Raw genomic sequence first — 24,471 nt, 5'->3', positions numbered from 1 at the left:
GATTCTTGATCTGCATGGTTTGTGTGAGACTGTGGTGCTAATTGTTGTAAGATTATCCTGTGGTAGGAGGAGCTGCAATAGAACACAGAGTCAGTAGGCAGTAACTTTTTATTGACGAATACCTTAGATTAAAGACTCCCTGGTGCATAGATGTCAGTGTGGGAACTGGAAGTTGAACTGAGACTTCTTTTAGGAGCAGAAAAGAAATAGTTTATCTCTTAGAATAAAAACTAATACTTTATGAATGTGGAAGAGAAAGCAGAATAAGCTTACTATAGAGTAAACTTGAATTAAGGATATATCTACTGTAAGGAGAGTTCGCTGTGGACATTTATGTTCCATGCAACAATTGCTCTGGCAATAAAGCAAAGGAAAAAAACACGAGACCCGTCTGCACGTAGCATTGAATTCATCTGCAGTGAGAAGCCTGTGTTCTGTGGTTCATTTATATCCACTGTAAACACTTGCTGGGAGTGTAATACTGGTGACAAAATAACAACGGAGAATGCCTTCCTCGGTATTTTCTCTCCTCTGTAGGACTTTGGCATCCTGTTAGCTCTAAGCGCTGCACGGTTTGTTTTGCTTCTGGTACTCTTTTTCCAAGAGAGCTTATCAAAAGAATACAGTGTCAGCTATCAGCTTTAAAGCATCTGCAGCACGGACTTGCAACTCAGGTAATAATGTACTCTCTGAAATCTAGTGATAATGAGCAGTAAAGCCAGTTCTATTTCCATGATTATAACTTTCCTTAAAATACTATGTTTAGATGTCTTTTACTGACTTTAGCTCAAATCTTCCTTTGATACCTTGGAAGATTTTGTAGAATCACAGAATATCTTGAGCTGGATGGGACCCATGAGGATCTTCACACGGAGCAACCTAGAAGTTAAACCGTATATCTAAGAGCAGTCTCCGAATGCTTATTGAACCACCAACAGATTTGGGGCTATCACCACTCCCTGGGGAGCTTGTTCCAGTGCTTGATGATCTGCTGAGTGAAGAACTTCTTCCTAATATCCAGCCAGAACTGATGCAGCTTTAAGCCATTCCCTCACATCCTATCACTGGACACCAGAGGGGAGAGATCGCCACTTCCCTATCTGCTCCCCCTCGCAAGGAAGATATAGACAGCAATGAGGTCATCCCTCAGTCTTCTCTTTTCCCAACTAAAGAAACCAAGTATCCTCAGCTGCTCCTCATGCGTCTTGTCCTTTGGTCCTTTCATCATCTTTGATGCCCTCCTTTGGACAGCCAAAACTCCCAGATCCCTTGCTGCAGGGCTGCACCCAGCCTCTTATCCTCCGGTCTGTATGGACATCCAGAATTACACCATCCCAGGTGCAGGATCCAGCATTTGCTCTTGTTAAATTTCATGTGGTTGGTGATTGCCAAACTCTCCAATCTGTCACTATCTTTCTAATTTAGTATCATCGGCAAACTTGCTTAGTGTGCAGTTGGCTCTTGTGGTCCAGGTCACTGATAAAACCATTGAAGAGAACTGGCCCTAAAAATGTGCCCTGTGGAACACCAGTAGTGACTGGCCACCAGCCAAATGTTACCCCATTTATTGGGACTTAAAGTTTAACTTTTTAAAACATTATTTTCATCCAAGGAATTTCAGAAACACTTGTGTTAGTGCAGCGTAAATGCAATGCTGCATTACAAGTATGAGTTTCATAAAGCTTCGTTTTAAATAAGTAAGATGGGCCATTTGAAGGATTTGCAGTATGTTCTCAGATAAACTTGAAAATGATTAATCAGTGAGCACATTTCCAAATGTCCACAGTGGTGGAATTTTAAAGCACTCTTGTCCAAGTTATTGTAATAGCATATTTTCCATATATAAAAGCATGATATGCAATTAATCTGTCTCTTTTGTAATTAAAATAGAACTTTTAATCGTTCAGTTGCAGCCTTCATCAGAGGGACAAATGGATAAATCTGGCTCCTCTAGTTGTTAGTGCCAGACCTCCCAGTGACTTCAATCATCAGGATTTCATGATGTACTTTACTTCATTGATCAGCACATTTGTTCGTGTGAGGATTGAGTCAGAGCAGCTGATTGTCATTGTAGTTTTGAGGGGAGTAAACAATGTTGTTTCAAAAAGGGTGAGGTGGTTGCTCTGAGGCATCAAACTTCAGTAGAATTATTAACCAAGTTCAACTGGGGAAACACTTCCTCTGGGAACCTCTGTGGGCAGCTTGTTCCAGTGTTTAATCACCCTCCCAGTAAAGAAGGTTGGCGTTTGGGTTTTTCTCCTCTTTATGCTTAAACAGTGTCCCCTGTACTTCACTTTCTGCCTGTTGCCTCTTGTTCCTCCGCTGCCTACCACTGAGTCTGCCTCAGTTGTCTTTACTGCCTCCCACATCCCCATCAGGTGCTTCTCCATGTCAAAAAGATCACCCCTGGATCTCTTCTGGGGGTCAGGCAAGGCCAGCTTCCCCAGCCTCTTCTCGTGTGTCATGCTCCAAGGCATTGACTGTCTTTGTGGCTGTTTGCTGGACTTGCTCCAGTATGTCTGTGTCTTTTCTGTACTGGGGAGTCCAAAGGTGGATGCAATGCTCTGAATGTGCTTGCACCAGTGCTTGGTAGAGGGAAATAATTGCCTCCCTTGACCTGCTGGCAGTGCTTTTCCCGATGTCAGCCCAGGGTGCTGTAGGCCAAAGGCATCAAGAAAGCATCACTGCCTCACATTCAACTTGTAGTCCATCAGATTTCCTGTCTCTTTTCTGCTGAACCGCTTTCCAAGCAGCCTCCAGCCTATTAGTTTGAAACTGCAATCTCCTCTGCCTCTGGGGAAAAATTAACTGAATTAAAGCTAATCTCCTCTGGACAATTCTGTTTATTTCTTACTTAATGCATTCTTATTTCTCTTAATTGAAATCAAGAACAGATTGAGAGCCTTCTTGTGGACTGCTAATGTTTATCCAGCAATATGTAGGAGATTGAAGTTTACTGTTTCTCTTGCTAAATACCAAATCTCTGTGATAGTATGAAACCAGACAGGAGATAATCCTATAGTGTTGCCAGATTGCCCTAAGAAATCACAACTGTCATCCATTTACTTGAAACACATTCTAAAAATGCCTTAAATGTTTTTACATCTAGACCCATTTTAAAAAGATGGGATAACCACATATTTTTTTGTTATCACAAATTTCTCCAGATGTTATCTGGTCAGCCAGATAACACTACAGAGTGTATGTATGGTATTAGAGTTTATGAACCATCTGGCCAGTTTGAGTGACAAAGGGGAATTTCCTAGAAGAGCCAATGGAAGGAAATTCTGATGAATACTTGACTTTTCTTACCATTAAGAATGGTGTTAAAGAAAAAAAAAAACATATTAACCTCTGTATTTGCTTAGAAGAGCTGCTACAAATTAAATAAATGAGAGTCAAATGGCTCATCTGGCACCACTATAACCAGTTGTATGTCTAGGGATAACGCACTTTTAATTTGTAATTTAGTTCTGCCAGAAAAGATATATTTTTTTTCCTGTGCAGTAAAACAGTGCTACAGATTAGCCATGTAACTATGCCCATGGGAGCATTAGCTGGAGTAATTACAAAAACTTCTGGGTCAGTAGATTTAAGAAAATAGTCTAAAAAGTTGAAGTGCAAAGATCATCCAGTAATTAATTAAATCTGAGAACAAGTGCTGACAGGGTCAAGTTCAGTGTTCTGCCATCAGGTCTTTAGGCAGACAGTTATCCAGCTTCTGCATAAGGTGCTATTCTCTTGGATAAAGAACAGTAGTAAAAGCAGGTAGTAATTGTTTGGAGAGCTCAAATGTTTGAATATGAAAGGAAAAGGCTCTCCAAGCCTCCAAGTACACAGCAGTATTTCAGCCTGGAAAGGCACCTCTCTGGGGAAGAAAATGAGTACCTGTGTTTCTTGGCTGAGGTGAATTGATCAGACTGAATCTATGGTAATGTTTTGGAATGTGTTCTAAGGGAGCCTGGCAGAGAAGAACTCTGTGTTTGGACATTCTGACATAGGTGCTTGAATTTCTCTTCCTAGAAGAAGATACCAAACAGGAGGGGCACTCCTGAAGGTTGCCTGAAGTCTGTGCTGTTAGGTTCAATTAGAACTGAACTTGAACAGATTGCTTGAGTGCAAGTAAGCCCCTGTTCTTCTTTATCGCCCATTAGTCAATGAAGAAGTTTTAAAGGTTGCAGTGTGAGCAAACATTGTAAACCATCCATCAGACAGTGATAAACTGGGAATGCCGTCTGGTGTCCCTTTACAGTGCTACTGGAGACTTATTCTTCCTTAGATATAGCAGAGAGTCTAAGGTAAGAGAGACTGAGAACTGTAACAGGTCAGCCAGGTAAGTGCAACGTGAGCTGGAGAATCTGGTATGTTTTACCAAATGTATCTAATCAAGTTCTTTTGATATCAAAAGTATGAGTCAGGGCATCAAAAATACGTGTTAGGACGTAGCATTGAGAAAGCTGTCTGGGTTCTGAGATGGGGAAGGCTCAAATTATTGGATCTATATCAGAAAGGTCTGGGAATGTGGCACTGCTTTGCAGCTCTTCATTGACAGTCTGAGGACCTGATCAAGACCTGTCACAGCAACACTGTCACAAGCACTGTTAGCATCTTGTTGTAGCATGAAGAAGATCCTCGGAGAAAAGAATCGGGGAGCATTAAATGAATAGCCTCGCTGGCCTATCAGCAATTCATCCTATGGGACAGTGGTGTGGGCTACCTCTGGAGCAGAAGATCTTAAAATTCTTGTAAAACTCCAAGGGGAAAAAGGTCAACTCTGGTTCTAGAGGACTGTCCTGAGAGTAGGATTCAGATCTCCCTCTTGTGGGGTTTCAGAAGGGAATAGGTGAGAGCTGTTGAAGTGTGCAGGAAGCCTGGAAAGGCTACCTGCAGGTGAAGTCCCCGCGGAATGCTTCCACGGGCTTGTGGATATGTAATTTGTTCAGGAAGCTTGTAAACATCTTATTAACTATAAGTCAGAAGCTTGGCATCTTCTATTCACTTTTACATTCCGTTCATTGAACTGTTTCTTAAACTCCAACACTGGGAATAATTTTTCCAAAGGAGATGAGGGTGCAGCCAAGCATTTGAGGACACCTTTTGTACCCTGTTTGTTTCATCTGTGTGCTGCTCGGATTGAGGTCTGAAAAGGATAAGCTAAATGCTTATACTAAACATGTGTAAAAGTGATTTCCAGATCTGAGAGAAATTGCTGCAATTCAAATCCACATTTTTACAGTTTATTTTTTTCTTTTCCACCGCTTTAATTTTTCTTTCTTTCACAACTCATCTTGGAACTCATCTGACTCTTAAATTGAGACCAATGGATTTTTTTTTTTGCCCATCCATCTTAGCCTTCCCTTACCTTATTATTAATGTGTTTGCTATTCTTCTGTCTCCTATGTTCTTTTTAAAATTGTTAAAGATTGTTCTTGGTTTTGTAAAAATGACTGGATTTTAAAAATACAGTGAGTCCATGGCTCTTGGAGAAGTAGGATTTCCTTGTGAGTTTCCAGATTGGGTGCTGACCTCCAGGAGCAGCCGTCCAACCTCTCCCACTCATGTGCTGCTTGGAGGTCATCGTTGAAGTGGCTGTCATTGGGGATCTTTCCAGCTCTGAAACCTTTGAGATAGTCTCTGTTACTGCTGGAATTTGTCCAGACTACGAAGAAGGATAGTGCTTCTTATATTCAAGCTGTTCATCTTCAGCAGTCTCACTCCCGACTGCTCTTTACCCAGGACATACCTGCTGAGGCTTCAGCTCCTGCACTGGTGCTGAGCTCCGTGTTGAGTTTCCAAACTTTACTATTGCAGTTTGGGTGGTTTTCTTCTAGACAATCATTCTCACTGGCCAGGCTACATCTGCTTCTATGTTCAAGATCACCATCCTTAACGAAAATGGAGAGAATTTATTACTGTCACACCTACAGGCATTTCAGTGCCAATGGCTTTACATGATGGGCTCATGTTTTGTGTCTTTAGTCTTAAATACACAGCCCTTTAACAGGACTGAAGCCGTTCACTTTTCATCAAATCTCACTCTAATTGCTATGTGCTGAAAGCAGGTGAAACTTTGGGGGTAATTAGGTTTGTTTAGTTGCTGACAAATTATGTTTCTGTAGCTGCTTTATCTTATTTGAGGCTTTTGGGACTTTATTGGGAATTTTTCTTCGGTAATTTAATTAGGGGGAAAAGACAAAACTGAAGAATGACCCTGACAATATAAACTTCAGTAAGAAGCAGGCGTATAGTTACAGCAGCAAGAAATGTAGATCTTGAACAGATTAAGTAAGAGGTTTATTAGGAAGGAAGTTTGGCCACGTCCATCTGAAGGGAACAATTTCACTTAATGTGTTTTTTTAATATTTTAGTTTTTAACTGATTGTTTTAAATCTAGGGGTGTAACAGCAAACAGAGCTGTAAATGTATTATTTTTAGAGGCCATGGTTAATTTGTAATGTAATATTTCATCAGTTCTCTGATTGCCTGCTATATCTTAAAGGAAGAAGAAGCTCCAAGCAGCTGTAGTGAAGAAACAAAATTATGATCTGCTGAGGTACAGTGCTGCTTATCATCAATGTAATTTGCCTTCGGTTGGATTTTTCGATTGCAGTTGCCCAACAGTCATCCCCTAGAAGGCTTAAAAATATATGTGTTTAAGTTATGCATTGTTCCTGTGCAAAGCAGTATTTGTTAACACTTAATAAACTATTGTTTCTCAATCACTTTCATGATGATGTCCGACCTTCCAACATTAAAAACAATAATTTTCTTTTGTCTTGCCTCTTGCTAAAACATCCTCTCTTCTGAGACCAGGACACCTCTTTGAGATTTAACCAATTTTCAGTTGTCTTTGATATGAAAAGTATGTGGTTTTGCAGGACTGTGTTTGAATTTGAACAGGTTCAACTGGACTTCGCTCTTGAACATCATGGGCCAGAGCCACGAAAGGCAGATACATCCTCAAAGGTCATTCAAGGTCAGCCACTCAGGAAGAGTCCTGGTCAAGCACAGCAGGTCCAGCTTTTTTCATCTGGAGCACGTAATTTCTGCCAAGGTATTTGGCAAGCTTTAGAAATGGAATCAAGCCCTTCCGTTCTCAGTCCTCAGAAGAACACCAATGAGGGTAAGCATGCTTTGTAAAGTAGCTGCAGCATTTGGCTCTTCTGGAAAAATGGAAGTATGGCAGAGGATTCTGCCCCTTCCGCTATTGTTTTTACATGACCGCTACTGTTGTTACAGTTCTGTAATCAGAATCTGAAGATCTAATGAGTTACTTAAAGGGAATTTCGCTGTTGCCAGCAGAAAAAAGAACTAAGAGGAGTGCCTGTATAGCTCTCTGTTTTTGATTCCTTTGTTGGGAATATTCCTCCCCTTTTATTAAATACTCATGGCAAATGGAAGTACCCTTCTGTCCTAACATTGTCTAAACCTTATCTGGGACAGATATGAAAGTGTCTGTCTGAGAACTGCACACTTCATGTGTTGCCAGGTGACTGTTAGATCAAATTGCAATTTGACAAATCCTTGCTTACTCATTAAATTTGTGGCAGGTTAATAGCTACGGTACTACTTTGTGTGCCGAGACCTAAAGGCCAAGAGCAAAATCATGGGCATAATGTGGTACGTGCTGTGGGCACACGGTGAACTAGGTATTGTTCACTAGAACAGTATAGTCCAGTGCTAGGAGTTCGAACATAAAAATATAAGAGCAGGCACAAATTCTTATATGTGAGGCAGCATCCTGACCTTACCTGTCAGACAGTGTCAGGGTTAGGATGAGAGATAAAACCTACGGTGTAGACTGAGCATTAATTTATGTTATACTTCAAAAAACACCAGGTGTTCTTGGAAATTTTAGCAGGAGAGCCATTGGTGAGAGATGTGCGGTAACGTATGGCCTCTGCATGGGCACATTGTAAAGGAACTTGTGAATGCTAGCCAGACACTTAGAGATGCACAGTGGAGAGAAAAAAAGCAGTGGACACAAGTTGTGTCAAGGTACATTCTGAGGAGGGAGCCATAAGCTCCATGACATTTCACCCCAACGTCCTTTCCAAACTACGTTGCATCTGTTTTTAAATTAGCTTATAGGTGCAATCAACTACCTTGAGCAGCACACAAGGACAAAAAATAATATTTATAAGGGCTTTCTTAACGAAGAATGCATTATAAGTGTATTTACTCACAACAGCAGTGCATTGTAAGGTCAAAGTGATGTACGCTGGCAGATCTGTAGGGCTGGAATGGACATGGTGCTGACCTGTCAGGGTCTGCGTGGTTTTTTTGTGGGGCTGAGGCTGAAATGGTAGCTCAGGTCAGGCCTATATTGACAGGATAAGCAAAATAATGTCTTTGAAACATTACTGATAGTGTCATGCAGTCGCAAGCTGCCGTATGCGTGATGCAACACTGCTGGCAGCCTTACAAGGACATCAGTTTCTTAATGTCTAGAAATTTCCAGCCACCGTTGCAAAACTTAGTGTAGATTCAGGGGACCTAGAGAATAGCGAAAGGGAAAGATGATACTGCCAATGTGGCAGAAGTGAAGCATCAACAAGGGATGATATTTTCCTGACAACAACCTTAATTTACTCCCTGCATCCAGGTTTATGCTAAGGACCCCTGAACAGAGCTTCTCACTCTCACGTGCAGACCCTGAAATACTGCACTGCAAGAACAGGAATTCTGTAAACTTTTTTTGTGTTGCTTAGCTTTTCTCCTCCAGGAAACCGTCCAAGTGTTATCTTTAATTTTACTAGAATGATTCTTGCATTTCAGAAAATGAGATCATGAAAGCAAAATCTTTAACATCACCGCAGGGCAGAATGTACAAAATTGTCGAGGAATTCTGCTTCTCATTTTCAGCAGAGGCTTGCATTATTTTTCATGCCTGAGATAATGGAAAATTAATTCAGTCTTTCCTGTTTAAAACCACTCACTTGAATTTAGTACATTCATCAGACGCATGGTTACAGTGGATAGAACTGTCATTAAGATGGAGTGACTCAGTACTGGGCTTTCAGATACAAGTGGCACACACACAGACTTAAAAGCTCAGTAACAAAAAATGGTTTGCAACAAAGCAAGCAAGTTATTTCACTTACTCAAACATTTCTTTTGCAAGTTCAACTGTGTAGAAATCTGTCACACTAGTAGCTGTGTTTTATGGACATTTCTGGTGAAAGATGAGCGATTGCAGTGTGAGATCATTTTTCTGAACCTGTCGAACAGCTTCATTCATTTTTTTTGTGTACAAAATGGCCTGTTGGGACTTAAAACAGTTGGCATGTCAAGTAAGCCCTGCAGGTTGCTATATTCCCAGCATATGACACAATTCAATGACTCAGTGTGTTTTGAAGGGTTTATGCTATGTGTTAACACTGGGTTAGTGAAGTGGACTGTTACATACTTTATTCATTTCTACATTGAATTCAGAACTTGTGGAAGCTTCCAAGCAAGTCAGAAGGCTATGAGATATTTTAATTTTCTCTCTGCTTACTCTACCTGCTGACTCAGTTTGTACTGCAGGAATGAGACGGATCTAATGTGTGTGTTAATTCTACAAGAAAGTAGTGAGAAAGGGTTTAAAAGGAACACTGTTTCCCTGTTCGGGTGTTTTTATTGTTGTTTATTATTGAAAGAAAAAGATCCTGCTGCAGAGGTAGTTGGATACAAGTCATGGTGATGTTAAACACATCTGTTATATACATAGACTGAACTAGTGAGGCATACACTCTGCATTTATTTAATTTTTATTGCCCTATCCCAAAGGCTTGAGAGCAGGTGGGAAAAGGGTTTTATGCTTTCCTCTGAAAATCATGACAGGCGTGTACAACCATGTGATTAACTTCTGTGTATGCTGCAAGGTTTCTCTGTTCACCTTTGGGTTATAGGGTCTTTTCTGAATTTAGATAAATGTTAGGCAGGAGGAGCAGAAGCTCTGGGAAACATTTAGAAAAGTGGAAATAATTTTTCTTCCAACTAATTCAGCTTAATGAAGTTTTTACTTGCTATTAGAGACACTTAGTTTTTTTTTTCTGGAGAGAAAGGAAGACATCAGCCATTAAAGTTTGACTGTAAGACTGCATTTAGATTAAGGCCAAATGTTGTGAAGCGTGCTTTGTGGTGCGAGCAAATGAAAAGCTCTTGGTCAGCTGTACCTCCTTAGGTCAACAGAGGCTGGGGTCAGCGCAGAGGGAGGAAGAATGTAACGCAAGCTGCGTTTGCACCTTGAATGTCCCTGCCAGTCACTTGTTTTATACACTTGCAGGGAAGATGAAACATCGTATTTTCCATGCCAGAGGAGGTCTCCAGTTGAGGTGGATGGTTTTGAGAGGCCCCACCTCCACAGATACCCAGAACTGCCTCCTTGAGTTTACACTGTAGCCTAACAAAGAACAGATTGAGCTGCTTTGAGGCAAACTAACTTTTCTGGGTTACTATTTAAACTTAGAGAGGGAAGGTTTCTTTTCCTATAGCTCTCATTGTTACTGCTACTTGCCAGGCTGTGTGGTCTGAAATTCTACACTTTGTGGATCAAAAGTTATCTGAAGTGTTTCCACATTAGACAGAATTTCAACAGCTTTGACATCACTGACAGTTCTAAGAGCAATCCATGTGGGTAAAAAGCTGGCCAGAGAAAGGATCTGGTGAAATATTAACAAACAGAAAGAGCGCCCTGGCTCTGGCTTCAGTCCGCCTCCAATCGGAGAAAGGCTCATGGTTCCTTTTCTGCGTTACATAAAACTTCATCTTTGAAGTGTTTCACAAATATTAACTAATCCTCTAGTTACATTTTCTTCACTTGAATGTTCTTCTCCTGAATAGAAACCTGTTTGAGTTTGTATTCCTTCAGAAGCACTGTTAGCCATGAGCAAACATCTAGTGACAAGTTTCTTTAAATGAAATTTTCCGTCTGCAGAAATTTCAGCTTGCTCATACAAGGGGTCTACCTGTGTCTCTGTAGTTCTGGAAAAACATCTGCGAATGTTAATTTCTGACTGTAGTTAACACACATCAAATAGAAGGTACGTTAAGCATTGCAATACACTAAACATCTAGGTCCATTTTCAAACGCACTTTAGTCTCCTAACTAGCTTTGTTGCTGAGGTTGCTTCTGTAAGTCAGCTACAGGCTTGTAAATTAGGTATGTTTTTTCATTGTTTGTGAAAAGCAAGCTACTGCATTTAAATTTTACTGCACGGTGTCTTTTCATCTTTACTTTATTCAAGGTTCTTCATACATGTGAACAGCCCCAAGCAGAACCAGCAACGTACGAAAGTCCTTACTCAGTGTTCTCTTAGGATCTTTCACTTTACTGAAAGAGCATTTCTGTTTCTGGGGTATTTGTTTGCAATTTTTGGTTTTAAATTTCTGTGTTAACATGGATTTTTGACAGTCCAAAGCTTTACAATAGCCATATAGAATGCTCGTGTTCTGTGTTGTTGTTCTAAACACCTACCTACGAAGCAGCCTTTACGAGTTATAACTGTACTAATGTCAAGAGAGAAGCATACAGAACACAGAGGAAGGGATGTGATGCGTTGGTGCTTGGTTACTTTACCTCTGGATCTATAGGAGTGGGGCTGTTATTCATGAAAGTCATTTTCTTGGCTGAATACAAAAGACTCTTCAAAACTAAGAGAGTATTTAAAAAAAAAAAAAAAAACAGACTGTCTGTGAGCATTGTTCACTGTCTGCTATTTATGGATCTGCCCATTGCTGTTATTTAGACCATGAACCAGGTAATCTCATTCTGCTGCAGCTCTTGTTTAAGCAAAATAAACTCTGAAGCTGTATCCAGTACCTTGCAGACATGACTGCCTGCACTGTTCTGAACTGTTGATGTTGTGACATTTGCTTTATTGTCTGTCAGATGTGGTAGAGGTCTAGGGTAAAGCCTTTTTTCCAGGCAGGAAAATACACCCAAAGGTCTTTCCGTGGGCTCAAGCATCCTCTTTCACTGCCCGTAGGTAACCACGAGGTGGCAAGCTGAACACTGTGAGCTGACATCAACAGCACAGGGTGCCCTGAGCCTTTGCCACCTGCAATAACAAATGCCGCCAGCCTGATTCCATGCGGCGATTGCACACACACGAGTGAACAGCTTGTTCAAGCTAAGCCAGAACATAACTAATTTGGAAAGTGCCATGTTTTGATGCTAGCCACAATGTCATGCTTTGCATACAGCTATAAACTCTCAATAGATTAATTCATTCTGTAATACGAGAATGTTTTTTATTTCTTTCCACATAGAATTCTGTTTGGACTTTCTACCATCTTCTGTTTACTATGAATATTTACCTTATCCCACTAATAACTTATCTTTATCAGTTTGTGCACCTCCTCTTCTTTCTCTGCGGTTGGACAGTGCCTGGGATTGAAGCCTGTTGTGCTCAAAAACAACTGGTACGCGGTGCTGTGGTGTGTATTACTGCAAGTCTGTTATAATTACTGCTACTATCTGCTTTGGCTCTCCACAGAAAATCTGAAGTTAAAATCCCAGTGCCTTGAAAAATAAGGATTATGTGGATGGAGCCAAGCACCTGTAAATATCACCTATAGCTTACAATGAATACCGTGACTGACCAATTCCACTAATCTTACCTAATGAAATCTGTAGTAACACTGAAGTTCAGTTTGTTTGAGAAAGTGAGGGGATTATGTGAGAGGCTGCAGAGTAGACTCGAATTGGTATTGTAACCAGTCTCCCTGCTTCCCAGCCGAAGACATTGCTTTTTGAGTTAGTGCTGTCTAGTGCACACAGATCTTTTAGACAATAAAAATGAAGATTTCCATGGTAAATGCCTTCCTATATCAGAGAAGAGATATTGGTAGTAGTGCAGCTTTGCCAAGCAGCCAGACTTGCCTTTGTGCCCTTTGCATCATGCATATCCAAACATGTTTTACTGAAGCTTATATGACTGCTGGTGATGTCTCAAAAAAGATCAAGCTGTTGCAGCCAGCTACTTTATACTGTTTCACAACAAGGGGATGGGTAGCTCTGACTTTATATGGTGTTCTCCAGTGTGTTGACATTGCTTTGAATGATACCATGACCCCTCACAGAGGAGAGAAGGGTAAACTTGTAAAATATGGTGTTTAAAAACAGCTGAACAGATAGGTGATGCTTGATTTGAATAGTTACACCGATCTTTCAGCTGTCTTCCTTTCTACCCTCTGAAGCAGTCTGCTGCTAATGAAGGATGGGCAGGTACAGATGAAGTGAGGACTGAGACAGAGATGCTGATGTGTTACTCCATCACCGTAGCAAGCCTTAAGGGACAGTTCTGTACCTCTGATGTACAGAAATGGTTCTGTTACTCAGTATAAGGCTTCAACAATGTGGCACTATTACAGCAACATATTTGGAGAAAAAGAGTAAACTTGTTCCAGTCTCACAGTTAAATACAAACAAAGTGGTTTAATTTTTTATTTTTTTTTGAGCAGTGGAGTTTGAAGTTGTATGTTCAACTGAGCGAGCTGAAGAATCTCAGCAAAATATCAAAGCCAAGGATAAACTTGAAATACCACCTGCAGATTTGACAGTCAGAGGAACCAGGCTGGAAGTTCAGCAGAAGTTAAAATCCAGGAGTTTATCTTGTGCTTATCCCAGAAAACCAAAAATCTCTTCTAACAGGGCAAAAATCCGCAACTATAACATTAAAGACTGATTTCTTTGTTGGCAGCAAATTCCAGGTCCACATTCACTACTACTTCACTTTGGAATCTGTAAATCAGTTCTAAATATCAGCTTCGTTTTTATTTGTCAAGTTGGGATGTTCTCAGCCAGAAGAGTGAGCAGGTACCACGTTTCATGGTGTGAACCCTAAAATAAAGGTTTAATCTGTCTATATTATGAGATTAGTCTTCACTGTTAATACTGATTTATTTTAATTACAGAGGTTAAATATTGCTTGCATCATGGATTTAGAAATGCCAAGTTAATACATACGAAAAGCCTTGTGTCTTCAGGCAGGGCTTGCAAGTCTTTAGCAAATATTTTGTTGAGAAACTATAGATGTAATTTAAGTTTACAAGTGGGATGCCTCAACCTACTTTTCTTTCATAATTAACAGTGTAACCGTTAATCCCGCACAGCTGTCTTTCTACTTGAACGCAAGGGGTTTTAAAAGATTACACTTGAATCTGTTTTGTTTCTCATCTTCTGTAGCTCTTTCCCCTTAAGACAGCGTGGAAGAACGTAAAGTAAAACTCTTGCTGTCACACCAACGGTTATGTTTTTCTTTAACAAGAGATTGCATAGTGAAAAAACACCTTCATTAACAAGACTTAGAATAATACAGAAGCACTGTGAGAAATAAGTCTCACAACAGATAAAACTAAAAGAAAACTTGATCGAGTTGTGATGTAACGAGGGATATCTGTATAGTTATGAACACACCAGGATGCTGAAACAAGTAATCATCTATGTTTGCAATGTTCCCAGTAATGCAAAGATGTCTTGAGCTATTACAGTGATGACTTTTGCTATAAATGAAGGAAATACACATGAAAAACACAAGAAAAATGTTTTTACAGTGAGGATGCTCAAGCACTAGAACAAATGGCCCAGAGAGGTTATGGAGTCTCCGTCTGTGGAGGTAACTCCAAACTCAACCGGACACGGTTCTGGGCAACCTGTTTGAGCTGGCCCTCCTTGAGTAGAGGGATTGGGCTGGGTTATCGCAGGAGATCTCTTCCACCAGAAGCGACTCGATGACTGGTATCACCGAGTTCAGTAACTTTTCTCAGTTGCAGCTAAAAACGTATAAAATCAAGGCAGGGTTAATGAAGGAGGAGCGCTATTTAACCATGAGTGCTTTTTTTTCCTGCAGCGCTTTTCTTTTTAGAAATGCTCTCCTGGTATTCTTTACAAACAGCTGTTCTTTTTCACACCTGATGATGTGGTAGTAATCATTCTGAGAATCTGAATTATTCTTCTACTCCCTGCTGAAAATATTTTGCTTTAGTGCAAAAGTTGCAATGATAGCGTAATCAGATGCTAAATCTGCAATAAATTTCATTGAGAAATTACCAAGCCAGTGCGATGCCTGAGAGACTTTGTGAGCTTCTTTCTAAATAGTTTAATTACTTGAAAATCCTGTCATTGGATTCAACATTTAACATTGTTCATGAGCCGGAACAACATGATGCATTCCCTTGAACCAGGCCCTGAATGAGCTCTTTCTGCAGCTCAAAGCAGAGTGGTTTCTAACAAGAACAGGAATTTTGGCCCAGAGCACACCAGTTACAGCATTCGCTGGTTATTTCCAGAACACAATGTGTAAATTCTGAAGTTTTTAATAGCTATAGATGGTCCTGAAAAATAACTTTTTTATGTTTGCAATGCCACGTTTAATACTGAATTTTGGAGTTGCACAGGATTTCAGTGCTGGGAGATTGTGTGCACTTATAGGTGCCCTTAGAGAAAGGGTGGTTTGTTCCGTAATCTCTGTAACGCTGCATCTGAGCCTGCAAAACATTATTCCTACATCGTGGATACAAACTTGTGAGATACAGGCTTCAGAGATGCCTTTGTGTATGTTTCTTTGCAGGTTTGGGGTTTATTTGTTTCCTCGTTTGAGAGGTTTGGGGTTTTTTTTGGTGATTGGTGTCATCGCCGTCCCCTGTACATCACCCAGCATGCCCGGTCATGCAGATCTCTTGCCAGGAATGCAACTTTAATTTATTCAGGTTCCCTGAGGAACAGGTTTCCTTATGGCAACTGGCGGTAAAGATGAGGATGGCTCTTCATTGTTTCGTTTTGGCCATAGGAAAAAAAGGAGTTCAATCATTGCAACCTTTGTTTCAGAGTAACTATAAAAACATAGCATGTGAGCACACTGAAAATTATCAAAGTATGCATAATAACTATAAATATCATCAAGGTATTGCTTGGGTCCGGCTGGGGGAGGTTGTGCGAAGTGTGTTAAACACAGGAATTTCTCATCTTTTTCTCTGATGGCCAAAACACTTAAATGGGGCACCGTCGGAAGAGGGGCAGAGTTAGACTGGACAGCGGGAGGAAATTCTGCACCACCCGAGCCGGGCGGCCCCGGCCCAGGCTGCCCCATCCGGGAGCGGCTCAGGGCCGGGTTGGATGGGGTCGGAGCCCCCGATCCAGCGGGAGGTGCCCCTGCCCAGGGCAGGGGGTTGGAACTGAGTGGGCTTCGAGGTCCCTTCCACCCCAAACCATTGCGGGATGCTCGGGGTGGGGTTTGGAGCCCCCGACCCAAGGGGAGGTGTCCCTGCCCGTGGCATGGGGTGGAGCTGGATGGGCTTTGAGGTCCCTTCCAGCCCAAACTGTTCGATTATTCCATTATTCTTAAAAAGAAGATGAAATTCTAAGATTCTCAGAAAAGGAGCGGGCGCGGGGCGCGCTGGGGCTGCGGGTGCAGCGAGAGGAGGGCCTGAAAAACGAGGGTTCCCCGCGCTCGCGGGGTTCGGGGCAGGCGAGAGCGTGCGAAGGGCTGATTTTTGTCACTTTAGCCCCATTGGCAGAGCAGAGGCGGCGGAAGGAGCGCGCATCCCCGGCCCTGGGCGGGCGGCTGCCCTCTGGTAACCCCGCGGCGGGGTGAACGCCCGCCGCCCCTCGCCGCCCCCTCAGCCGTCACCACATCGCCTTATCGCCTAGCAACGCCCCGCGCCGCCGCCATTGGCCGCGCCCGCCCCCGCCCCCGCGCCGCCGCCTCCCCATTGGCCGCGGCCCAGCGCCCCCCCCCCGCTTTGTGTCCGCGGGACCCGCCGCGAGTGGGCACCGAAACCCCTGCAGCGGGGGGGGCGCTCCGAGACGGTGGGGGACACGGGGACGTGGGGACACGGAGAGGGATGGGGACAGCGAGAGGGACGCGGGCACGAGGAGGGACGAGGCCGTGGGGAAGAACGGCGACACAAGGAGGGATGGGGACACGAGGAGGGATGAGGACATGGGGAAGAACGGGGACACGAGGAAGGATGGGGACACGGGTAGGGACGCGGCGCCTCCCCCGCATCCCCGGTGCGGGGCGGGGCCGAAGCTTTTGGACCCGGTCCCGGCGGCTCCGCCCCGTCCCAGCCCCCCTTCCTCCTCCTCCTCCTCCCGAGCGGGCGCTGGCATCAACCCCCGAGCGGGCCGGCGGGGCCCTGCCCGGGCTCTCATTGGACTGCGGCGAGGAGTAAACCGTCAGCCCATGTGGCGTGGCCGCCGGAGGTGGCGGCTGCTTAAATAGCGGTGGGAGCTAGAGGGAGACAGAGAGGGGAGCGCGGAGCGTCGGCGCCGCACTCATCCCACCGCTGACACCGCACCCGCTCGGCACCGGCCCTTCCTCCCCTGCGCAGGTACCGCCGGGGATGCCCGGGGAGCGGCGGGACCGGGACGGGTGTGGGATGGAGTGATGGGGACGATGGGGATAATGAGGACGATGGGGACCGTGGCGACGTTTGAGGTGATGGGGGACGTGGGGACACTCGTGCCGGGGCCGCACGGCCGCGAGGTTTCCCCGCCCCGGCCGCGCGGTGGCGGCTCCGCCGGGGCCGAGCCCGGTTCCCGGGAGGCTGAGCCGCGGCTTTGTGGCGCGGGCGCTCTCGGCCATCTTGGCGCGGGCGGGGACCCCGCAGCCCCCGGGACGGAGCCCCCCGGCCGCTCCGTGCGGGGCGGAGCTGTGGCACCGCTGCGAGCAGCCCCCGGGGTGGAGAAACCCCTCCGCGACGTGCGATTGCGGGGCCGGGGCTGCGGTGCCACAGGCCCTGCGGTGGAGCCCCTGGCCGCGCCGCGGCCATCCGTGCGGTCGCGGGGCCGGAGCACCGGTGCCCCCTCGGAGCCCCTTGACGCCCCCGCAGCCCCATTCATTTCGGGGTCGCGAGTTCGAACCCCGCCCCGCCCCGGGGCGGCGGGCGCTGTTGCGAAGGAGCCCCTCGGACGAGGAGGGACGAGGCGATCCGCTCCGAAAGCTGCGGGACCCACGTGCGGAGCGTCCCCGCGGGGCTGCGGGTGCGGGAGCGCCTCCTCTGCCCGCTGCGGCTCAGCCCCTCGGGATTTATTCCACGTTCCTTCCCTGGCTCGGGGCCCTTCGGGATCCCGCATGCGTATTTTCGCAGCTGAAAGCTCCATCCCAGGTGCTTGGGTCGGACAGGCAGCCCTCGGGCTGCGGGTGGTCCCCGCTGCTCCTCCAGCCAGAGATTTTGGGGGGTTTAGGGAGTGTCCGGCCTTAAAAAAAAGGCAGGAGAAGCTTCAAACCGCATGAGCGAATGGTTCTTTTTTGCGTACTCTGTTCTTATTGAGACAGAGAATAATGGTGCGTATTGAAAGGCAGCGTTTAGCCCATGGATTCGGAGCATACGGTCGCTGTGTGCAGGGCAGTGACGAGCAGACCCTGACAAACGCGGTACGGTGATGCCAGGGGCCCCAATTTTTGTACAGATGGATTCTGACTGGGGGTCGGCAGAGCTGTGTGGGTTCTGTGAGCAGAACCTAACCTGCTTCTTGCAAAGAGCAGCTCTGGATCGGGTTGTGTGTCCTACACGATGCCATTTTTCATTTGTCGTGGAGTCAATGGGACAAACCCAGCCTTGAAACAGAAAGAGACAGGCAGCTCTTTGTTAAATCAAACGCATAGCACACAGATTAATGGTAGCCAAATGCTCTCCAAAAATGAAAAGCAGCCTGTGTTTGCCTCTTGTTTTAAGGTTTTTGTTTGAGGCGGGCCTTAGCCCCTTACAAGTGAAGCTCCCATGTAATGTCAGTTTTAATTACGTATTGTAGAAGTGATAATCGGACATTGGGAAACCTGGATTGTGATGTAGTAGTACAGAAAAACTAAGAAAGCAATCCTTTTGTCACTATCTATGCTGAAAGAGCATATGGAGGAGTCATGGCTGTTTCATTTTACAGCAGGAGTTCCGGAAGAGATGAAGATTTGGACTGCCTAGGCACGGTAGCAGAATTGGCTTTGATTCTGTTCCATCGTGATGACAGCCATCAAAATAACAGTGAAATAAATACAAGTGATACGCTCCTATCCAGGAAGGAGATCTGTGCGTCAAGCAAAACGAGATTTGTGGTTTATTTGTTCTTTCTTTGCAAACAGTTTCTTCTTCCTTCCCTCTCTCTCCACCCTCTGCTCGCTCACTGAACCTTGGGTGGAGATCGGTGCAGCAGAATGAGAAAAGTATTCACTTTGGGTGGTTGTTGGCAAGTCAGATACGAGCGGGAGAAGTCATCACATTTTGCCTTCGCTTTTTTTATCTTTCTTGTCTGCCTTTGCCTTTCCCCCTCTGAAAGGCTATGAGCTTAATGGGCACAGAGGTATTTTTGTAGAGAAACAGTAGATAAAATTATTACACAAAGAGAGGTTGTATAGCTGCCAAGGATGTTGGAAAATGATGGTGAATACTTCTCTATTCATTATTGGTGCTGCATTAGTGAGGTACTGAAAAACAACTGTTTTAAATGCAATGGAGAACAGTATTTCAACTGAGTTTCATAATAAAGTTAAGCTAACATGATACCGATAGGCTTCCGAGCCATAGAGAATGAGGTTAAGAAGGTAAGGCATGACATGATGGGAGAAAGGAAATGGCATCAATAAACAAACCAGCTTTGTCAAGCGGCTAATGTGGGAGGGAGATAACCAGAGCACAGGCATAAAGTGATGAAAGTTGTAATTCGTCAATAATACCAGAAGGGATTGTTAGTTATTATCAGTCACAAACTGGATGAGTCAGCAATCCAATGTCATTGCAAAAAAATATTGTGTAAATCTGGTGAGGTGGTAGCTCCCACTGAACCGAGGTGTCTCTTGGGCTGGGGACGGGGTTTGCTTCTTCCCACTCTCCCCTTGGTTACAAATCCAGGCTCTCGGGGAAGAATTCACAGAATTCAAGCAAAGCCATGAGGCAGACAAAGGAAAAAGGATGTTAGATGTCTAGTTGGATCCTACAAAATACAGAAGAAATCTGTATTTACATTAAGAATACATTAAGAAATCAGAGAGTTCTGTGTGTCCCTGTTTATCTTTGTCTGCTTTTTTTACCTGTTGATTTTGTTCGCCTTGCCCATCAAATTCAGTGGGAACAATCTCTTCTGTAGGTTTGCTGTAGTCCAATCTCCTTTAAAACAACTGTAGACATAATTTTTCTTCCTTGATCTGTGCTACGTCCTATACTTCAAGAGCTGTCAGCATGCTTTGTGTAGTCTAGAAGTGCTCTGCCAGAAACAAAGTGAATCTCTGGTACGTAAAAATAGCACAATGCACCATCTTGGGGTAAAGTCAGACTTTAAATGGCCTGTCATTGTTAAGGAAGACCAAAGCCATAACATCTACTTTAACCACTGTTCAATCAGTGATTAAACTTAGTGATTTTTCCTCTTCCCAGTCCTATTTTCCACAGCAAGTCATCTCTACTGACTGCTACAGTAAATCTGCAATTTATGTGTTTACTTTAAATATGGGCATTTGGAGTGCTCTGTATCAAATCTAAATCTTTTAGGTTTTTGTATGCAAGTCCTTAAGTTGTGGCTCTTCTTACCCATCCACCCAGCTAAAATTAACTTTTTGGCTCTTGTTCTTCTACATTTTGATTACTGCAACATCTTTTTCTGTGCCTTTGACACAGTCTTGCTCAACTACATTCATGATACAAAAATTGCTTTGCTGATGAATTCCCTTCCTTCACTGTCTCAAAGTAACAATTTGTCAAGGTTGGCTGTGCCTGGATGGATCTTCAGTAGTGCTCCAGGGAGTGATGTGGAATGGGGAGGAACGATCCCAGAAGTGACGCTTCTGTCCCCTGAAATAGGAATTACACTTCTCTCCCTGACGATCACTGCCTAAAGAGCTCAGGCATAAAAAAGAATCATAATTGTGTTATCTTGTACATTGCTTTTCTCGGGCCTCGATTGTAGGCTTTGTGCTCTTTTTCTATGCAGAACAGGCTGCCCAGAGCAGTGGGGGCTGCCCCATCCCTGGGGGTGTTCCAGGCCAGGTTGGATGGGGCTTGGAGCCCCTGATCCAGCGGGAGGTGTCCCTGCCCATGGCAGGGGGTGGGACTGGATGGGCTTTGAGGTCTCTTCCGACCCAGACCATTCTCTGATTCTATGAAGCACAGACTGCAGCAGAGTTGCGGTCCATGAGTTTTCCAGGTGCAGCAAAGACACCCATCTGACTTTAGATTTACATGAGTGGAAAACCAGCGCGGCTCCTCTTCAGGAGAGTGGACTGGGCCTGTCACTATCAACTTTGGTTTCGGAGAATAGTTTCTCAGTAAAGGCTTTGAAGGTTTGACCCTCAGTGCTTCCCTTTGTACATGAACAGTCGGAGTGGAATGGAAGTTCTGTTGTGTGGGTATTTAGCTTAAGAGTGGGAAATCCAAGATGTCCTTTTGGGAGCACTTCTGTTTCTGCTCCCAGAAGGGATGGACTGGATGAGGTAATCGTCTCCTACTTAAGTGTGGCATAATTCCACGGTTACTCCACAGATCTCAATCATGATAACAGGAAGGAAGGAAGGAAGGAAGGAAGGAAGGAAGGAAGGAAGGAAGGAAGCCAGCCTCTGGTGTTTGGTGCAGGCGAGGCTGTACCTCAGCTCACCAGAGGACTTTACATTCCCTCCACGCATCCCAACCTCTTTCAGCTGCAGGAAGGCATCACGCCGGAGGAGTATGTCGGTAGAGGAGAGGCCTATTTCATGCTCATAAGCATCAGGAACCCCCGAAACAGGCAAAACAATGCCTAAATGAACTGTCTTGAGTTGGAAAAACAGCTATGAACTGCTCGTCTAAGAGTACTCGTTAGTGCTGGTTTGTGGAGGAGATGATCAAACACCAGCAGCACTTAAGCAAAGAACCTGCATGGCATCAGGGAGTGTAATCTGTGATGGAAGTCAAACTTCAGGTGTTTCATAGCAAAGCCTCGCCTTCAAAGTTATCGAGGCAGAGTTTTAGCTTCATGACTACCTATGTACTAAGTACTCAGGTACTCTTCATGGTTGTTACTTCTTAAGATCCCACACATCGTTAACTCTGACGAATATTTTGCTCCTCTGTTACCAGAAGAACTGTTTAAGGAAGTGCTGTGAATGCGTACTACCTCTCTTGTTCATGCAATCACACTTTATTTTTATATATCCCATATCTATGGGGTTTCCCTCCCCTCCTTAAACTTGCCCACTCAGGGTCTACAAATTGTAATGTGAATTTAACTGAAACATCAGGGTAAGTTACTTTCTCTCTGATTAATTGTTAATATATTTTTAGCTTAAATAAATAAATAAATATTTCTTGACTGCAGTATATGAGCTATCATTCAGTGTTGTGTTCAGTATAGATGGCCTGCCAGGCCATGTTATGCACCATGATGTTGGCTTGTGTTGGATGAAATCGAGGTCTTGGAATGTGTATTTATCGGGACAAAAGTGCTCAGTTCCCTGGTTCTCTAAACATGTGGCAGTGCAGGCTCCAGTTGGGAAACACTTTGTATGTAAAAGCTTCTTGCTTAAGGTATTTAAAATGATTCTAGGTTCTATTGTAATCGTGCTTTTGTGTAGGTTTTCTCCTGGGTGTGTGTTTTGGAAGGGTTTTTTGTTTGTAGTTTTTTTGATTTGTTGGTTTTGTGGAGTTCTGGAGGTTTCCCCCCCCCCCCAACAAACTTGGTGTCTGATTATTGATTCTTAAATTAGCATTTAAGTTTATAATGATTGTAGAACTTGTTTTGCTACCTGTTAGGTTTGCCTTGTAATTATGTATTTTACTATATGTATTTCGTAACTCCTCCACCCACCTCTGCTCCAGCTTGTTAATCTTTCCTCTCTGCTGACTTCAGAGGCTCCTCATTTAGTAGAGCTCAACCTGTTAATTTTCCAGTTGTCATGTACAAACTGGTGATTCTTGGAGCCCAGTGCTCCTTCAGGATCAGTTTTCTCATCCTCATTGTCCCCGTGGTCCATTTGGTTAGTTGGGATGTTGTTTTGGATTGGAGACTCCGTGGTCTGTTCCTGTGGGGGTGTTTCTCCTGCAGATATGTTTGTTTGTCGCAACGTGTTGGGAAGACTCGGGAGTCGTATACTGTCCTTCTCTGTCTGAAATCTTACTAGTCTTGCTGTTTTCTGGATCTCAGTAACAGGGAGAAGTTAAGAGATGGAGGAGGTGGTGATTGCAGGCATGGCAGGAAAGCTGCCAGAATCGGCAAACTTGCAAGAGTTTTGGGAGAACCTGATGAATGGAGTTGATATGGTCACAGAAGATGATCGGAGGTGGAAACCAGGTAAGTGCTCTTTGTCTCTCCTTTTAGAGCCCTGAGTTCTAGAGTGCAATTATCTTAGGAAAGGATTTATCAAACGTGAAATCCTGTCAGAGCTTCTGAATTCACTTCTCATGCGTATTCGTGAAGAAATTCAAGAACAGAACACTTCTATGAAGGTCTCGGGCAGTCCTTTTTATATTGTCATGTCCCATGCAGTAGTAGCTTATAAATGTGTAGCTGACTTCCAAATAGAAGAACCATCTGACAGAGCAGCTCAGCAACACCAATCCTGTACCAGCTGTTGATAGCTGTGGCACTAAGGCAGCTCTGTCATCTCTTTCTGTGTTTGGAAGTAGCACAGGGACTCCAGTCCTGTGGTTTATGGCTATTTCAAACTTTCTTTTCTGTTTGGTGTCTTTCTGAAGCGTTTCGCACATGTCTGTCCAGTTCAAGCTAGTGATTTGGGGAACTGAAAAGTCGCTTCTGTTTTCCTTCTTTCTGGTGACTGACTGGAACCACTGATTTATATGCTTGGTACTCTGTGTATATGCTTGGTACAACTTGCCGAAGCAAATACTTAAACTAGATAGATGCCTTTTATTGCCATATCCAGGAGAGTATTAATGACAGTTGTGTTTGTTAATGCAGTGTTCTCGTTTTCAAATGAGATTCGGAGAGATGGGTAGGTAGACATTAATGCAGCACTCAGCAATTGGGAAATGCAGTTTCTCATGTAATCGAGAATGGGCTGTGGTCATTCTGTACCTTGTCTCAACTGCTAAATGCTTTAAAAAAGAGGTATTCTGTGACTCAGTGTTGAATTTTTCTTCTCAGGAATTTATGGACTGCCCAGGAGAAATGGAAAGCTCAAGGACTTAACCAAATTTGATGCATCCTTTTTTGGGGTTCACCCCAAACAAGCTGAGACAATGGATCCTCAACTTCGCATGCTGTTAGAAGTTTCTTATGAAGCTATTTTGGATGCAGGTAGGCAACTGAATGACCGAAGAGGGAGAATTGTGCTGTGTTGTCTCTGTGCAGCAGATGCAAACATGTGGTGTGATCTCTGACAAGAGAAAGCCATCGCAGTAGAGAGGAGACCAAAGAACTGGTATGGGAGTTACAACAAAGCTATTTTCTCTGGAACTCAACCTAGAGAGTCTATGCCTACTGCTAGCAGATCTATTCCTGCCCCATATGGTATGGCAACTACAACAGAAACACTTAGACAGTCGACAGTATTGGAGCTTTTG

At 44.0% G+C, this 24,471-nt stretch overlaps 2 protein-coding genes across 2 annotated transcripts in view; both read left to right on the top strand.

Moving 5' to 3' along the window:
* The window catches only part of CCDC57 (coiled-coil domain containing 57), a gene marked incomplete at its 5' end in the record, with an annotated part of 41,157 nt that extends 26,097 nt beyond the window's left edge, over positions 1-15,060 (top strand). The window contains 3 exons of the mRNA XM_054083673.1: positions 538-674; positions 6,901-7,123; positions 13,450-15,060. Coding sequence (XP_053939648.1) covers positions 538-674; positions 6,901-7,123; positions 13,450-13,673 — 584 coding nt within the window. The remainder of the gene's footprint in view (positions 1-537; positions 675-6,900; positions 7,124-13,449) is intronic.
* A 2,105-nt stretch (positions 15,061-17,165) lies between these two features.
* Positions 17,166-24,471, top strand: part of FASN (fatty acid synthase) — a 42,746-nt gene continuing 35,440 nt past the window's right edge. The window contains exons 1-3 of the mRNA XM_009558982.2: positions 17,166-17,319; positions 23,093-23,239; positions 24,053-24,205. Coding sequence (XP_009557277.2) covers positions 23,113-23,239; positions 24,053-24,205 — 280 coding nt within the window. The 5' untranslated portion in view covers positions 17,166-17,319; positions 23,093-23,112. The remainder of the gene's footprint in view (positions 17,320-23,092; positions 23,240-24,052; positions 24,206-24,471) is intronic.

This window comes from Cuculus canorus, chromosome 18 (assembly GCF_017976375.1).
Source record: "Cuculus canorus isolate bCucCan1 chromosome 18, bCucCan1.pri, whole genome shotgun sequence".
Taxonomy (NCBI): Eukaryota; Metazoa; Chordata; class Aves; order Cuculiformes; family Cuculidae; genus Cuculus; species Cuculus canorus.
Note: the sequence above shows the minus strand (reverse complement) of the source record. Positions and strands in the feature narration are given on the sequence as shown.